The sequence below is a fragment of the Apodemus sylvaticus genome, chromosome 2 (genome assembly GCF_947179515.1).
Source record: "Apodemus sylvaticus chromosome 2, mApoSyl1.1, whole genome shotgun sequence".
Taxonomy (NCBI): domain Eukaryota; kingdom Metazoa; phylum Chordata; class Mammalia; order Rodentia; family Muridae; genus Apodemus; species Apodemus sylvaticus.
This window is the reverse complement of record NC_067473.1, coordinates 28,560,140-28,573,144: the sequence shown is the minus strand read 5'-3', so window position 1 is coordinate 28,573,144 and position 13,005 is coordinate 28,560,140. Positions and strand designations below refer to the sequence as shown.

General features: G+C 38.0%; 1 protein-coding gene across 3 annotated transcripts in view; it reads left to right on the top strand.

The window, feature by feature from the left end:
* The window catches only part of Sgce (sarcoglycan epsilon), a 70,323-nt gene that overhangs the window by 19,035 nt on the left and 38,283 nt on the right, over positions 1 to 13,005 (top strand). For 2 of the 3 annotated variants that reach the window (XM_052173208.1, XM_052173207.1), the window contains exons 2-3: positions 7,549 to 7,671; positions 8,961 to 9,118. In XM_052173208.1, coding sequence (XP_052029168.1) covers positions 7,549 to 7,671; positions 8,961 to 9,118 — 281 coding nt within the window. The remainder of the gene's footprint in view (positions 1 to 7,548; positions 7,672 to 8,960; positions 9,119 to 13,005) is intronic. The other variant, XM_052173209.1, reaches the window with a different exon arrangement.

Sequence of the window (13,005 nt, the reverse complement as noted above, 5' to 3'; positions counted from 1 at the left end):
TGGACATTAACTAGCTTGAATGTCAATCTTAAAGGCAGCTCCAATATTGATCATCAAATGAGTGCAGAGAATGGAAGGATGGTGCAGTGGTTAGGAGCACTTGCTGCTTTTGGAGAGGACCCTAGTCTGGCTCCCAGTAACCACAGTGAGTGGCTCACAAGCAGCCATAATTCCAGTTCCAGAGCACATACACACACTAAGGTACTCACATATACATACAAAATAAAAATAAATCAGAGAGGGGTATGTGTAGGGGAGACTTGAGGATAGAGGCATGGTTCTTGCTAAACTCTTTGCCTCCATGACTGCAGAGGACCAGGAAGTGCCCTGAGGCCGTGGTAAAGTCAGGAAGAAAAGAAAATCTCGAAACTGTAAGACTCTAAAGGACTATGTGCAAGAGAGGTGAGGCTCTCCTCCTAAACTCTACCTATGAGGCTGAGATGCCGCCTCTTCTAATCACTACCGAGTTTGTGCTTATAGCTTTCTTTTCTAGTTCTGTAGTGTAATAAAGATAACCCTCCAAAATCAGAAGCTTGGATTATCTGATCAAGTTCTGATTCTTTATAATTCACAGAGAAATGATTAAGGAAGTTAAGGAGGTACGAGACTGCCTACAGGAATCTTGCTGTCACAGAATGATTAACTATCAAATGTGTTGACTTGTGGTTTGTATTGTCAAATTGATAAGCTCCATGGCTACTCTGTCAGTCTTGGCTCTATGCTTGGGAAACAATCATTTAGTCCCTCTGGGATTTATTTTGTCATCTATACAGTAAAATGGAAGCCTAACTTCTCCAGGAGAGCAAACATGTGTCAGTCCTGGCTTGAGTAGGAACCTAAGGGCACATGTCGTCAGAGCCAGTGTTTTGATCTATCTTTTAATAAAGATATTTGCATGCCTAGCACGACATCTAAAACCCTTTTCAACTTTGTGGCGTTCTGAGTCGGGTGTTGCATTGATCACTCATTAACAATAGTTTGCACCCCTTTCCTATCAACCTTAAGCATAAACGCACAAACATACAAAGGGGGAAACTTGATTAGATAATAACCAAGATAATTCCAATTTAGAAGAATTAATACGTGAGTTAAGTTAGGAGGGAAATTTTTCATGAAGAAATTCTTCTGCCTTTTTGTAGAAAAGATCCAAGCTTTCATTTCTGCTTCTCATGAAGTGCCTGTATTCTTAGCAAGGAGGTAATCTTAATGCGGTCCTTAGGATGAATCCTGCAGCTTAGGCATGAGCTAACTGTGTCTGTAAGAAAAACAATAGCTGCCCACCTTCAAATGAATGGCCGGCCAGCAGGCCTTTGATACCCTGAGGTGAAGGGCTGACAGTGGAGAAACACTTTCATTTCAAAGCCAACATTTATAAGGCTGGATTGATCAAATCTCGCATAAATCTGAATGACACGAGAGAAAAAAAAGTGAAAACAGGTTGTGTGCCTGGCTGGGTATTAAGATTTCTTAAAATATTTTTCTACAGTAATTATCTGGTTTAATAATTAAATTTCAATTTGAATGCTGTAATAACTTGTTCAAAATGAATTAGGAAGGAATTCATAAACTTATTAAGCTCTGGAAATCCCGAGATGAGTTATCTTGATTCAGAGAACCAACAGGATTCATCTCTCAGTCTGTTCCAATACGTTGAGAATCGGCTCCTTGCCGTGCTGTTCAGGCAGGAACTCCGAGCCTCGGAGAGATGGTTAAGCCGTTAAGCCTCTAATATGAAGAGGGTGAAAAAAAGAGGAAATCTCATTCCCTCCATTAGTACTTAAAATGTTTGATTTCCAGGATATTTATACCTAGTTGCTTAGGTCAAAGTTTCATTTTTAAAGTTGTATTAAGACAGGTGACTGAACAGCACTCTCTTTATAGCCTGAGCATCTTTGAAAAATCATCTTCATAATCTTTATTTAATTTCTTCCAGGTAGTACTTTCCATTCAGATAATGCTGTGCACAATTGTAAATATCCATCTAACTATCTCATAGTCTTGCTTCAATAATGTCTTCAAAGTACCTTTGTTAACTCCCCAATGAATGAGTAGCTTCACATTTTAAAATTGTACATTGATAGAATTGAGATGTTTTTAAAAACAAACTTTTGGTTTGTCATAGGAAGGTATTCATTATAGTATCTTGGTATTTTTTAAGTTGGTTTATCTTACTCCTGCTAAGAGTAATACCTAATCCATAAATCTGTGTTTAAATTATGCAGTCTGTTTCCCACATAGCAAACATGAAATTATTTCACATAACACCGTATGTTCATTTTGATTTAAAAAAAAAAAACCTCATGTATACATAGCATCTGGATTGAATTAAGATTTTCAATTGTACACTTACTCATTTCTGACTCTATTACATTGCACAGAGTTTATGCTGCTTTTGCCTCAAGTAATGACCCTATCCCGGGGATATTAAGAGTCTATTCACGGGTGTATGGCTTCAACTGGAAACCAGGAAATGCATCACAAAGGGGTCCTTGGGCAGCTAATGCTTCAAATGCTGTCTTCTGCTTTTTTCACATCTGGAAGAGCACGGTACACACGGAAACAGCACGTATCTCCTCTTAATTTATCATGCAGCCCTCCCTTATTTGCTAGTCTGGCTTTTAAACCTGCAGCGGGTTAATAATTGCAAACGTAAAAGGCGAGAGAAGCCGCTATAGAAAACATACTGATAGCAATGAGAAATGACAGCTGACAACTTGTCTACCGGGGGGAGAAAACAAAAATCTATAAAACACACAACCTTAAAATGCATTAGCCTACTGGGACCCACTCGTGTGATTTGTAAATGACAGGCGGGCAAACAGCCCACACGGCCCCCTGGATAATAGAGCTGCGTGTGATAACTGATGTGCGAAATGATGATCTTACAGCATCATGAAAGAGGACCAACTGCTGCTACCTTAGGAACATTAGGCTTCTACATGCTCCATTCTCTGGGTTTATGGTAAACTGAGGTTTTACCCAATGCTCCTAAACCTCAGATAGGAGAAAATGACCATATAAGTGGATCTTTTAAAGTCATCAATTTGTTGATGAAGAACCTATAAAAGACACATGCACATAATTGCTACCTTGCAAAAGCTAGTTGGACATGGCTTATTGACAATAATTCATGACATTCTTTTCAAAGATTGCAAAGGGAGACAGGTTTAAGATTAATCATAGCTGGAACTTTCCGGCCTGACACTCAGTGTCTGTTTTATCTTTATGGCTGCGTCCTTGTTCTTAATGACGCAGAAAAAGGTCCGGTAAGTGTTCTCTGGCCCCTTTGTAAAGATGAGGTGGCATGTGTGTCTGTTGACATTTCAGCGACAATCTACACAGCCGTCGCGAAGCTCTGTTAGAGGTTCTTCAGCAACGCAGTGCTTTTCAAACTTCAGTGTTTGTGAAGTCTATCAATGTTTGCTTCTGTTTTCAATGTAAATGTGAGTGAAGTGCACACCGGTGCAGAAGCTTATCTCTTCCTTCACGCAGAGAAAACACTTTTAACAGATTCTTAGCAAAGGAAGACAGGCACAATTTAGTGAGTGCGAGGTCCCACTTTATTGCTATCGCTGTCAAGATCTATTATTTGATTCTTGGCTCGCTACTGTCACATAATATAGAGTTGTTGAAATGCCCTGACCTTTCTATATACCCTGTGACTAAAACATGCAATGAATACTTCTGTGGATAAGATTATGGACGGACGGCAAAGAGAGACATGGGAGCTCAGGGAGGGGAAAATATTAAAATCATTATTTTCCAATACTGTTTTCCTTTTGGCTCTTCTTGATTCAGACACAAGATTTTTATGTTTGTTTGTCTTTTTCAGATAAATGCTACGGCTTCTGGCAGTGCCGTTTCACAAGTTTTAATCCGTACTACCGTAACCACCTTTCCTATTTGGAGGTGACGGTTTTGATGCACCATGGTTCGAACTCTTGCTTTAATTGTTTCACCCACTAAGGATGCTAGATTGGAAGGGATTTAGCTACACACTGGCTCTCAGTTCGATTTGTATACAGTGGCATGTTTGCCAAGGTAATTTGCAGCTGTATAAGATTATAGAACCATGCAAGACAGAGAGAGGCCAGGCTCTGTGACCTCGGCTTGATTAGCACAGTGTTGCAGACACATACATGGTGGAGATGCTCAGGCCTTAGTGTTGTGTCTTCTTAGGGTATTTACATGCCATTTTCTAGGCTTGCTATTAAGAAAAATCATGTGTATCAAGTTCACAGTTTGTGGGTCGCACCTAGGCACCTGTAAATGCAGCGTGTGTTAACTTCAGGTAGCTGTCTCCGTGGGTAGTTAGTGCAGGCCTTGTGAGTATTATTGTCAGAGCTCATGTTTAGAAGAACAACAAGGCAGGGCTTCAAATTTTCTATGCTATTTTGTTTTTGAAAAGAATCTTAGGTGTAAGTACTGGCCAAATAGCCCCTCTTGATGAGCTATTTGTTTTGCAAATAACAAAGGGACAGGAAAAGGGCTCTTCTCTAAAGATGTTGTGTGGGTGCCCATAATTTAAACCTACCATACCGAAAGGAAGTATTATTTTCACAAACAAAACATAGTGGCTTAGTCATTTTCCATTTCTGGATGATGAGTGTGTCATACATCTGTATCATGTTTTTCTCGACTGAATGGCGTATATACTTAAAGTGAAGCAGGCTTTACTGTGGAGTTGCCAAGGTAACTGACCAGCAAGGATGCAGTTCGGCAGATTGCAGGACGGCAATCGAGCACACATGAGTGAAAACAATGTGCATGTCATCTTAAAGCCCGAGAGGGCGATGGCGGATCGTGGATTAACTCTGTACATTGAAGAAATGGTTTTTGCTTGTTTGTTTTGTTCTGTGAGAATCTGAGGTGTTCTATACTAGTCACGGTGGGGCGATATGGAATGATGGGTACCCTTTAATGGGTTCATGTTAGGCTTTATGAGGGCTATATAGAAAATAGAATTATTTCAGCGTTATTTAGCGTGAGAAACATTTCTTTTTGGTTCGCAAGCTGACATATATCACTTTGCCGTAGCAAACACTAAAAGAGGCTATTACTTTATGATGGAAATAAAGGATAGTAATCTACAGAATACTATACCTTAAATTAAGTGTCATATATATTTAGCTCCCTCGCATGAGACCCGTGTCTGTCTCTGCACCGTCTTTGTGCTAGAATGTATTCATTCATTCCACAGGAGTCAATAAACCTATTTAAATAGGCTCAACACTCCTCAAGGTATTAAAAAAATGACAAGGAAAATAAAGCTCAGTATTGCACCACACAGCTGTTTTTTTTTTTTTTTTTTTTCTGGTCGGTAGGAAGATTAATAAATCAGATAAGTTCAGAAGAGATTCACTTACATTATTCTAAGTATTCCTATACTTTGGATATGAAACTGCAATCTGAAATTTTAACATGTTTAATATAGAGAAAAATACCTTCTCAGCAGGAGTTTGAAACTCTCCACAATTTGATTCTTTCCTTCACAGTTGTTTTCCTCTGACATGAGCCCGGGGATTGTGCATCCTTGGCTTACTTTAGTCCTTTAAAGGGTCCCCACATTGCCCCAGTATAGCACTGCGAGCGCTTTCATTGCTGAACGCCCCAATGCCCAAGTGCCTATCTCTGGGTTATAAGCACCTACAATTAAGAAAAACATTAAATCTATTCATTTGTTCCAGATCTTTGCCAAAGATCCTTCAAATTATTGCCAGAACGACTAAAAGGCTGGGGTAATAGCTAGTTTAGAAGATGTTGGTCTCTCAAACTGGATGGTAATCTTGTAGGAAGCGGGGATCTGGACTCTTTAAAGGGTCTTCACATTTCTGAAACCATTTGATATTTTAGACACATTGTGATATTGAACTGGGGCAAAAAACAAAAAACAAAAAACAAAACAAAGCCAGATTACCGTCCTTTTCATCCTGACAGTTTTTCTTCAATTCAGTGACCGTTATTTGGAACGTGATCATCACTCCCCAACGCGAGCAAGTAGTTCTTGAGTGGAAGCTGGCAGTAAGAAACCCCGAGGGAAGACTTTATATATGCCAGTGCCAAATGCATCCGTTTCTCTCTGCAAACCTTGTTAAACTATCTTACAGCTTCTGTTTGTTTATTTATTTATTTATTTATTTATTTATTTGGATGCATGACATTTTTGTTGTGATTACTTTGAAGCAGGATCTTGCTCTGTAACCCAGTTTATTACCCTAAACTTGTTCTAAACTTGACCCAGGCTTGTCTTAAACTCAAAGCTGTCTTCCTACCAGTCTCCTGAGTGATTGACTTACAGGCATGAGCCACCACATCTGGTTGGCTGTTCCACAGACTTTGAAATTGTGTTTTTAGTCGTCAAGTTATGAATACATAAAACTGCACGCCAAATGTTTTAGTTCATTTTCTGGGGCGGGGGCAGTTATCCACAGAACATAGGGACAAGTTCTCTCATGGGGAGAAACATTTTGTGGGAGGTTTTTTATTTTGTTTGTTTGGTTTGGATTTTTTTTTTTAAATACTAAAAAATTTACTGTAAGTGATTTGGCTACCTGGGGCTTTTAGCAAGTTTTTGAGTCTTGGGGTTCCTGAGGTTAATTACCACATTTATAAATCCATCAGTGACTAAAGGAAAGAAGTGGGCTGATATGGTTTATCAGTCTAAAAATTCCATCTACTGGCCAATCGTGAAGCTAGAATCCCAGAAGACATTGCAGAGGTGGTAAAGGGTTATGACAGCAATGTGTTGGTGGAAATGACGATAGCAGAGGGAAAGCAAGAGGTAGGAGCTAATCAAACCAATTTGGCCATTTCCGTGAACTTACGCCTTATGTCCGAAGTCACTGGGAATCAGGAAATTGGTCTCATTTCGCCTAAAGAAGTGATTCATGCAGAACTGTTGAGGAGTCAAGGCTGCTCATTTAGGAGGCAGCAGAGTGGGATAGGTTACACGGCTTTAATTATTGACTGCCGAAACTGGGAGACATGAAATAAAGTTATAGTTTCTAGGGAAGGTTTTTTTAATGCATGGAGAAAGTAGCACATCTTCCTATATAAATGAGTTACTGGTTATTTTCCGGATGAGAGCTACATAGGCTGACATGCCTCTATTTGGGAAGTTGTAGTACTTAATATTTTAAAAGTACTCTATGTATTTGCTTTTTAAAAAGGGGGGAAACTGTAGTAATTATGTTTGTCAGTTCTTAGTCAATGCATGTTGTTGGTGATATTTTTGAATGGAAATAAATATCAAAGTGATATTTATGTCTCTAAACTTAACAGCAATTAAAAATACTAAATTGTAATATATGTCACTTTATTTGTGTAGTATCTTAACGGTTTCTAAACAACAAGTCGAAAGAGTTTTCTCATGCTTTGTCCTAAAACTGTGTCCCTTTCCAGAAAATACGCACTAACGATTCTCTGGTGTGTTATTTTGGTTTTCTCGGCAATTTCTGCACGGTGAGATTTTGTCTCTGTACTCTCCGCCCAATTATTGAGGACAGGTCTGATTATCATCTGTCTCTTCTCTTGCCCCTTTGCCTCCAGTGTACACTCTTTTCTCAAAGGTGCACGCTGACCGGAACGTATACCCGTCTGCAGGAGTCCTCTTTGTTCATGTGTTGGAAAGAGAGTATTTTAAGGGTGAATTTCCACCTTATCCAAAGCCTGGTAGGTTCTCTGCTGGAAGGGAGAAGGGTTCAATATCTCTTTTTGTGCCATGTGTAGACCTGTGAATAAGAAATCAAATATGATTAACACTGTTCAAAATAATCTGGATACATGAAAAAATTGTTGTTGTGAGATCTTTCTAATTTTAAGATTAGAAATTTACTTATGAATTTTTTTTCATTTTAGAGTGCATATTTTTGGAGTTTTAGTGTTGACTGTTAACATTGCTGCCTGGAAAATGACCTAGCTCTCGTAACACAAAAATAATTATAGCTTTACCCAATTATGATTTTCTATACTATTTTTTATATAGCACATTGATTTATTTTTCTAGAAAAATATACATTTGCTGTGTAATAGAGTGAAGTAAGGGACTAAGTAACAGTGTTTTAAAAAGCTTTTACTGTATGAGACAATTTGGTATAACTTCATAATGTAATGATTAACTTTCATTCAAAGTAATAACAGTTATTAAAACATACTTAATTCACTATTGATTTAAATGTATTATTTTGAATTATCACAAGCACTGCTGTCACATTAATGAAGATATAGAAAGAATATGAAGGGAAAACACTGTTATAATTCTGAAATAACAAAAATGACTTTTGAAAATTAAGTCTTGGAAAAATAGTTTAGTATTAGAATTCATATAAATGTCTTTTGTGGATTACATGAGGAATAACAGCTTATCTGACAATATTAATAAAATAAAGGGAGACCTGCTTTTAATAGTAGGAAAGGTCTTTTCATCAATTGCTTTAAAAATATTTTTAAAGAGATTTGCAATTTTTATAAAACTATATTGATAAGGTTTTGGACAGCAATTGGACAGTAATAAAGGCAAGTGTTTATGACACATTATTATACCTTTGTAATTATCTGACCACTCCTTAAAATTCAAGTGATATTATTTGGTGATCTATGAAGGGATTGTCTCTTATTAACAGGTGAATGAGTTTTGGGAGATATTTGTGAGTGATAGTTATTGTCTCACTGTTGAAACAGTCCTGATGTGCTCTTTACATAATATTATCAAGAAATTCATTTGACTCTGCAATATTTATTAGATCTCTAGACAATTTCAGCAACCAGGAAGATTTCTTTTCATTGTGTGGATTCCTAAGTCAAATTTTCAGATGATTTTGTTTTCATCTGTATATTTAGTCTGCTACAAATATGAAAAAAACAAACAACACCCTTCCCCCCCAATAGACTGTTTTGATTAAAACTACCAAAGAAATGTGCAAATAACTGTTTTCTGTCTTAATTCTTTGTTCCTTATCCAGGGGAGGTTAGTAATGATCCCATAACATTTAACACAAATTTAATGGGCTACCCAGATAGACCTGGATGGCTTCGATATATCCAAAGAACACCGTACAGCGATGGAGTCCTCTATGGGTCTCCAACAGCTGAAAACGTGGGGAAACCAACTATCATTGAGGTAAGTTATTGTGAATAAGTGATTCTATGGTTTTGTAACATTTGTTTTAAATGTTGAAATTAGAGTTACATCGCAGTGATTTTAAGGTTATTTTTTTAACATAGAAATGTGCTCATTAATGTTTAGACACATGATATTCCTTTCTGTAAAGTTTGCTACTTCAACTTTCATATTAATAATGATAAACTAAATTAGTGAAAAATTAAATAACACTTAAAAGAAATGGGTTGATATAAATTCTGTTTAATAAAATAAATAAAACTGTAAAACATTTATTTGTTCTATATATTAAAAAATGATTCCAGTTATTTATGTCTGTGTACATGGGTGTGGGTGCACATGCGCCACAGTGCATTTATGGGGGTCAGAGGGCAGCTTTCAGGAGTTTCTCTTTCCACTGTGTATATCCTAAGGATCATGTCTTCAGACTCGGCAGTAACCGCATTTACTCACTTAGCCAACTGCCAAGTCAACGCTACATTTTTTTTTATTCAAAGTTCATGCTTATTGAAATAAAGCCATTCACTAGAAATCTTAATTACCGAACATTATGGGAGGAGATTAGGGTAGGAAAGATGAAAGACAAGTGCGTTCAGCCATGTTTTATGGTCTCGGCACTGAAGATCTGAGAAAGACACACTTTCCCAATGCTGGAATAACTGCTGTAACCAGAAGCTGCTGAGGAGACCAGTTCACACAACCAGGGAAGCCTACCTGGGGGAGGAAGCAACCGTTCCAGATTTTGGAAATACAGTTTGAGGCTCTACCTTACTGGTAGGAAAGATGACAAGCACATGCTAGGTCATCCCCAGCACTGAAAAACAAAACAAAACAATCAACCAACACAGGAATTCTTACAGATACCACACACACACACACACACACACACACACACACACGGGAATTCTTACAGACACCACACACCATACACACATACACACACAAACACACACACACACACACACACACACACACATATATATATACACAGGCATTCATACAGACACACACCACATACACAGAGGCATACATACAGATACATACCACATATACACATGGACATATATACAGACATAACACACACACATAGACACACACAGACACATACACAGAGGCACGTACACAGACACACACACCCCACGTACACACAGACACACCCCATATACACACATACCCTATATACACACAGAGACACCATGCACTCACAACACATACACAAACACACACAGACACAAACACAAAAACCACACATACACAGATACACACACACACAGACATAGACACACATAGCACATACATACAAACACCACGTTCACACACATACCACTTAAACACACAACAATTACATATACACCACACACATGGACACACGTACATACAGGCAGACAGACACACATATATACCCCATGTACACATATACACCAAATACATACACATACACATAGACACACACAGATATACATACATACACAGATACATATACAGACACAGACACACACACACACATACACATTCATACACACACACCACATCCAAACAAATCAGGGAGCTGGGAAAAAGATATGCTCTCAGAGAGCTACACATGTGGTTAGAAGTTAGAGCGTGTTCCAGCTGGCAAATGATAAGCGTTATCAGAGCTGCTAGGTAAATCCCCAAGAGCTGTGGACGCAGGGATGTCCCAGTTAGCTTGTATTCTAAAGCTATTGTGATGTTCTAATACACCAGTGTTTTCTAGTATCTAAAGCAAACCTAGAAGACATTAGCAGCTCCAAACCATGATGGTAGTGATAAGTGGTAATTTAAATTAAATTAATACTTATTTTTTAAAGTTATACGTAAAAGGTAAAAGTGTCTCACTGTTGATCTGGGTTCTCAATTCCTCTGCAAGAGGAGGAAGGTCTCTTGCCTGCTGAGTCCTCCCTCCAGTTCCTCTGTTGAGCTCCTTTAAAACAAGGAATTGAAGTAGATCTCCCTTAACTGGATGGGCGTTCCCCCAACGAATAGCAAACTTCATTTTCAGTGGGAAACATTAGAGAAATGTCACTTAAATTCAGGAATAAAACAAGAATGGTATCCTCTATGTTTTATTATAGGATATATTGAAAATCAGCTGGTGAAGGGAAGTACGTAGAATCAAATCCCTGATGATCTGAAAGAATGTAATTGAACAGTTAATAGTAGAACGCCTATGAACTATTAAAATATTATGAAAGGCCAGCAATCAACTATAGGATAAATGTAAATGATGTTACATTTCTGTACATGGATAAAAAGTACTGAGAAAATAGACGTTTCAGAGGAGCACATATTTTCAAAAGAGAAAAAAATTATAAGGTACAGGGAATAAATATAACACAAAGTATGTAAATTTGCATAAATAGATGGTTATTTCAATAATAAGAAGATAGTATCATAATGACATATTTCCCCCTAACCTATAGTTTCCAATGGATTTTTTAAATAGAACGTGGCTGGATCTAACATGTATGGCATGGCGGGGAGGGGGGAGCTATATGCTAGAAATAGCTAAGCCTTAATGAAGAAGAACAAGGGAGACGTCTTTTCTCACATGGGCATTCAGATTTCCATAAACTCGTGCTCACTCCTGTGGAGCCTCAGTGACTCAGGAATGGACCAATGGGCTGAAGGAATGATAGCAAGGCCAGAAACAAAAGACCACACAAGGAGCAGTGGTAGGTAATTGACGAGTCGGTGCCACGGGTCATTGGGAACGGAATGTCTATTTCTTAACTAATGCTCAGAAAAAATTGTTAGCTATTTGAACGTGATCCTTCTTGCTAGCTGTGGGTCCTTCTTACCAAACTCCAAGCACGAATCTAGGTAGGTTAGGGGTGAAGTGTGAAAAACAAAATGTTGAATTATTATATAAAAATACGGAAGACTCTCTTGTTGACTTGGGGGATAGAACAGATTTCTTAAGTATCACCTGAATATTTTTATTTGAGAGAAAAATATCTAATTTTCACTATAATAGTTTTTGACTGACATCAAAAGAGATTCTTTAAGAGCTAGGCTGTAAAATTGGAGAAAATATTTTTGTTGCATGTGCCTAACGATAAGGTATCTGAAATAGAAAGGAAACCCTCAGTTCAATAAGATAAAGATGTTTTCCTGAAAAAGACAAAGACCTATAAATCTAAGTAAGATGTTTGTTCTTACCAGGGTTGAGGAACAGTCATAATCAGATCATAATGAGAATTTTACCATCAGGGAAATACATTGTAGGTGAATAATGGGTTAAAATAACCACTGTGGGGATCAATATCAGATGTGAGTCCTGAGTGAGTATTGGTGTACTAAGCAGTCCCACCTCTAGGGAGATAGCCAAAATAGCAGCTTGTAAAATCTCACCTGAAGGCATGGATGGACACACGCTGTATACACTGCTCATAAAGCAGAACGCTGGAAGTCCACAAAACAATAGACTCAAAGGCTGTCAGCAAGATCGAGGTGAATATATTCTGTGCTGTGCTTATGTGGTTAGTATTGAGAGCAAATGTGAACTGTGGCTTCCGCAGCAACATAGGTAAATGCTTTCAACAAAATGGTGGATTGGGAGATAGGGGCATGGGCCAGGAGACTCTATGTGGATGGAGTGTAGATTACCAGATTTACAGTGTTCCAGAGCAATGAAACTAAGCAATGTAATTTAAGTCTACATGGATATGTTAAAAGCACTTTAAGTCATTGAGATTTCAGACACCAAGTTCATAGCTTCAATGACTAGAAGCAGCCTGAGGCAGGCAAGTACGTCCAGGTGAATTCAACAGCCATCAAGATGTACTTGGAAGCCACCTCAGACAGGAAGTATTAGCATCTGTATCAAATAGTATACTAAAAAAAAAGTACTGACAGAAATTTAACAC